Source organism: Erpetoichthys calabaricus, chromosome 3 (genome assembly GCF_900747795.2).
Source record: "Erpetoichthys calabaricus chromosome 3, fErpCal1.3, whole genome shotgun sequence".
Classification (NCBI taxonomy): Eukaryota; Metazoa; Chordata; class Cladistia; order Polypteriformes; family Polypteridae; genus Erpetoichthys; species Erpetoichthys calabaricus.
Genome location: NC_041396.2, coordinates 240,573,869 through 240,579,511, shown reverse-complemented (window position 1 = coordinate 240,579,511; position 5,643 = coordinate 240,573,869). Strand labels below are relative to the sequence as shown.

General features: G+C 35.4%; 1 protein-coding gene across 1 annotated transcript; it reads right to left on the bottom strand.

Annotated features, from left to right (window-relative positions):
* Window positions 1-3,097: 3,097 nt before the first annotated feature.
* Window positions 3,098-5,381, bottom strand: LOC114649503 (trace amine-associated receptor 1-like). Its single transcript, XM_028798994.2, has one exon. It carries the CDS (start codon window positions 5,353-5,355, stop codon window positions 4,327-4,329), a length of 1,029 nt encoding a protein of 342 aa, XP_028654827.2. The 5' UTR covers window positions 5,356-5,381; the 3' UTR covers window positions 3,098-4,326.
* Window positions 5,382-5,643: the final 262 nt, after the last annotated feature.

Here is a 5,643-nt window from a genome sequence, read left to right as displayed (position 1 = left end):
ATGGAAATGTGTGAGGAAGAAAAGGACTATTGTACCCATATTTGGGCAAGCAAAACCTAAATGCAGTTTAACAAAGCCATGTCTCTTGTCACAACGCTGTCAAGTTAAAGTGGTCCTAGGTGACTTAACCATTTAGAGCTCCTCTTAAATATCACAGTTTGTCTGGTGCTCTTTCTATTACGTGACAGGGTAGGTGTGTGAATGTGTGTGGTTGCTGCTGTAAAATCACAGCAACTTGAAATCAAGTAACTATTTGAAATGCTTACCAGAACTCCAATAATAAAAATAAAGTCATCCTCAAAATCCATCCATCCATTATCCAACCCGCTGAATCCGAACACAGGGTCACGGGGGTCTGCTGGAGCCAATCCCAGCCAACACAGGGCACAAGGCAGGAACCAATCCCGGGCAGGGTGCCAACCCACCGCAGGACACACACAAACACACCCACACACCAAGCACACACTAGGGCCAATTTAGAATCGCCTAACCTGCATGTCTTTGGACTGTGGGAGGAAACCGGAGAGCCCGGAGGAAACCCACGCAGACACGGGGAGAACATGCAAACTCCATGCAGGGAGGACCCGGGATGCGAACACAGGTCCCCAGGTCTCCCAACTGCAAGGCAGCAGTGCTACCCACTGCGCCACCGTGCCGCCCTATTCTCAAAATAATTTATAAAAATTATTTAATATTGGGAGCACTATCAGGCCTTAACACTAGCCTCAGTAAAGCTGACTTGTAGATAGTGTGCTCTCAATTCTGATCGCTATGCAGTATCTAAAGAAATATACCTGCTAAGGAGTCCTCATGGTTTGGGAGTGTGATTAAAGTGTGATTTATTGATCCAGATGAATAAAGAAACCCTGTGTTGCCTTGAAATTAAAGTATGTACGTGCTTTAAACAACATTTTTTTGAAAGGGAACAACTTTGATGAGCACAAAGATCCCATGCCATGGTTCAATGGCAACATGATTTAGTGATGCAGATTAGGAAAACAAGGAATATATCCAGGAGCTAATGTAAAGCTAGGGAAAAAGTAAACTTTATTATGTAATTGAAGTGAAGCAAATACAAACAGAGCAGAAGTGGACATTTCAAATAAGTACACAAAGGCAAAATACAAAAAGTATGCAAGAAGACAATAAACTCTAAAGTGAAGACAAAAGCCAAAACAGGAATGAATGGATTCCATAATGGTTTAAAAAACATGGTATCATAACTCTAAACCAAACCAGAGGCCAATGGAGAGAATGAGAACCTGCAGGAAAACAGCTGAAGCATCTTTCATATTTATTTCCTGCATTGCACTTGATGTTTTCAGGTTAGACTCTGGGCCTCTGTCACCCTTAATTATATTCCTTATGTTTGAAAGTACTATGATCAACTGAGAGCATTATGTACTCCAAACATCATATACAATTGACCAAGACACCAGTTGTAATCCAAAAAGGCCTTTAATTTGGCACAGATCATTTCATACAAGTCAAAGTATTAAAGATGATGCTGCCAGTACACAAAAGACAAGTAACAAATCCTTCCTCCTGTCCTCCCTCCTCATCCTCCTCTCCAGATGAGTTTTGTCCTCCTCGACTCTGGACTCACTCAGCTGAGGAGAAGTTCATTTTCATTGCAACTGGTGAACACTACTGGGTCAGTTGAAATATTAAAGTGACAGGAAAGCCTTTTAGTAACTGCTCCCTCCAATAACTGTGGGAATCCCCAACATGGCTGCCTGTCAAAACCTTATCTCAAATGAAGGCGTTTAGGTGCCTTCACAGGACCTCTGCCAGTAGACGCTGACACACATTGTATTGAGAGAAATACCCTGGCAGGCAGTCTTCCGCTCTCCTTCTATCATTTTGACCTCACAACCAGGAAAGGTAACACCAACAAACCCAAAGAGGGTACCAGCAAATCAATGCCCTCCGTTACATTAGATAGATCAAAAACCTTTTAAATTTCCATTTTGTTTAATGGGCATATTCTATTACATTGACCAACCCTAAAAAAATAACTTATCTTACAAAATTATACAGTATTTTTAGAAAATAAATTTTATGGGAATCAAAACAGGAATTTACAGTAAGTTTGAGTTTATGGAGATGGGGCTAATAATTTCTTAACATATTCTGGAATGGAAAATGTTGTTATTTCTAAACTCACTGATATGAATGGTATTCTCCTTTAAGGGTAATTTCCTAAAGAGTTTAAAAGAAAAATCAAATATTGAGACCATATAATACTGACACGAGTGAACTGATCTTGATTGATACCCTGGTTTAGCAACTGTTTTGTAGAGATTCTAAATTCTCACCAATTCTACTTAGGTACTTCCCATTGTATTCTGGCTGTCGCCTACTATGTTCTAGGGAAAACAATAAAGAAAACTGCATTTTGAAAAAAGAATGGGTGTATTGAGGAATGAACTTTTGTGATATGTCCACACTTAAAAAGGAAGCTACAACTGTGAAGGACTTGAGCACGTCTTGTTTAATGATAATTAGACAATGAGAAACTCATTTGCTTTTTCTCTTTGACTACAATTGCTCTGTCTGATTTTAAATTTTGTATTTTTAGTTTATTTATAATGTGTGTTTTATCTATTGTTCGGTGTCCTTGAGTGTTTAGAAAGGTGCCTACGAATAAATAAAATGTATTATTATTATTATTTAAAGAATAAATTATTCTGAAGTAAAAATTACAAATTGAAATAAATCAAGTTTTCTTTAGAATATAAAGTCATTTTAATAACCAACTCTACTTGTAAAGAAATGCTTGCTAACATATTTAAGATTTAGGATAAAGCAGGAATAGAAAATGAAAGGATGGATCGAAAGTTCAATACAGATACAATAACTAGTGTTACCAATGCAAGCACTATCATCAAATAAAGGTACAGCAGTTTGTTTTACATTGATACTTAAAAAAGTTACTGTCTATTTCTGATGACAGAATTATTACAGAATGACATAATAAGTAGTACTGTACTAAAAGGCATTATATTCAAGGAAGGTTTAGTACAGCATTTAAATCAGAACCAAACTTCTGATAAAAGAAATTGCTGTCATTGCTGGTAAAAACTATTATTTTTTAACATCTAAACCATTTTATTACTGTTTCCTTTGTAAAGGATATAATTTTGTATTTGAAAATAGTAAATAAATATGACAAACACAAAGTGTAAATACAGTGAACAGGAAAATGACAAAAATAATCAACAGTCAACTTTACAGAACCCAATCAGTCACACATCCACAGGTCCAATTTACTGTCTCCATTTTACTTGCACATTTTTATGAAAATGGGAAGAAAAGCCTCAGAAACACAGGGAGGTGCAAACTCCACACAGACAACAATAAGTTGGTGGATCTGTAAGGCACAAGCACTAACCACTGTGCCACCATGTTGTGTTTTGTTTTTCTTTCCAATAACTAAAGTTGTATGAAAGTCCATTCAGTACTGTAATATGTACTGTACATTTACATTTTCCACAAAGAAAATTAATTTGCACATATCAAAAGTAGCATGTTTTCTGCTGCAACCTGCAACACTCTGGTTTTCCTTGGAGTTTTCTTTGATTTTTTTAGTAGTTCTTTTTTTTAGAATCTGCATAGTGATTATTTCATAAATGTGATACAGATGGCTTCTGTTCAGCTGTGTGCTTTATTCTGATCCTCAAATGTTTGTTTTATGTAAATAACTAATATTTAGATGATTGATGCCATTTAAGTTAATTTGAGGAATCCTAATCAGTTCAGTAAAATTTTCCTGCTAATCTATAATACGGATTATTCTCTGTGCTCCTGATCTTGACATCAGTATTCAATGATTACGAATCAGTTGTCTCACTATTATACTTTAAACAAGATAAGCTTATGTTGGAACACTACTATAAAATTGTAGAGATTGCAGCCGTTGTCATTTTAGTGATCAGTAATTCCTGAGGAGTAAAACGTTGGCACAACAGGGTGCTGCTGCTCTCCCACAGCTCCAGCAGACTGGGTTGTAATGCCAGCTGATCAGTTGTCTGGTGGAGTGCACATGGTCTTCCTATATCTATGTGTGTGTTCTTTTTTCCTTCTCTTATATTTCAGATACATGTATGTCAGCATAATTGGGCACCGTAAAACCTTGACTCACTAAAACAGTACCTGAAACTCTAAAACACTGCCATGCTCACAAAGGCTCCTGCTATTCACACCAGTGCTGCTGGGGTATTGTTTTCCTAACTCTAATTTTAAAATGCAAAAAAAAATATTAATCATGTGCCTATAAAATATAATTGTTTTTACAACATATGTGAATTCAATTCTTCTGTGACTTTACTCTGAATAAAGCTGCACTGAGCAAGACTTGCTTTCATATATTTTACCTAATATAATTAATTTTAGTGCTTTTCTAAACCATTTATAAAAAAATGCATAGATAAAAGGATTAAAGGTTGAATTTGTATAGGAAAACCAGTAAACAATTTCCAGAAGCAATGAAGGGATTGAAAAATGAATAGCAGGGTTAATAGTGATGCAGAAAAAAGAAGGTGACCAGCAACAAAGAAAAACCCCAACAATGATTGCCAGTGTTTTTGCCGCCTTTGCTTCTCTTTTCCTTGAGTCTTCATTTCTGTGTTCAATTGTTTGTCGTAAAGATTTGGCCTGCTTTGTTGCTACCATGTAAATCTTCACATAGATTACAATCATAATAGATCCAGGAATATAAAAAGAAATTATTGAAGAAATTCTTGTTGAAACTTCATTCTGAATAACATTACAGCTTCCTACACAATAATTGTTCTTATCATGTATACTGTCTTTAGGCTTTATATTGAATTCTGCAAAAATCATTGCAAATCCATAAACAGCTGCTAGAGACCAGCAAAGGAAAATCATCTTTTTTATAAGGACTACTGTAAATTTTGACTTATATTTGAAAGGATGGCAAATTGCATAATAGCGATCAATTGAAATGAAGAAAAGATGCAAAATAGAAGTTATGCAAAGCAAGAGGTCTATACTGCTATGAAATATACAGAAGATATCACCAAAATACCAACATTTTTCAACAGTTCTGATTGCACTGGGTGGCATTACCAGTCCTCCAAGAAGAAAGTCAGCAACTGCTAAAGAAAGCGTTAGAAAGTTTGTTGGTGTATGAAGCTGCTTGAAATGAGCGATAGAAATGATGACCAAACTGTTCCCAGACACAGTGAACAGAATTACTGTGCATAATGCTAAATACAGAGGAATACGCAAGTTTGTAGAGTAAGTTTGTCTCTGACATGAGTTTTTTAATGATCTGAAACATAACTGGCTGTTATTTAAAGTTGCAGTTTGATTCATATTCATGAGTCGCATTCAAGACTATAATGCCCTTGATTTGCTCCAGCTGGAAAAGAATAAAATGTCATATCATAGCATCAGTAATTCTAAAAAGTTAACTATATATGTTAGACAATAGATTACTATGAAAACCTGACCTTGCACAATATTTACATTAAGGTTTTTAACATATAACTGAAAACAAATAATTATTATTTTAGTTATTTTATAAGTAAACTATATTTTCCTTTAAAAATAATGGCTTAGTACTTAAAGTCCCTAAACAAAGATATTGTCTTTTTTTACACACTTACCAAGGTATCC

Excerpts from the sequence above, each read along its gene's own strand:
- LOC114649503 (XM_028798994.2), bottom strand. The coding sequence starts at position 5,355 with ATGCGACTCATGAATATGAATCAAACTGCAACTTTAAATAACAGCCAG.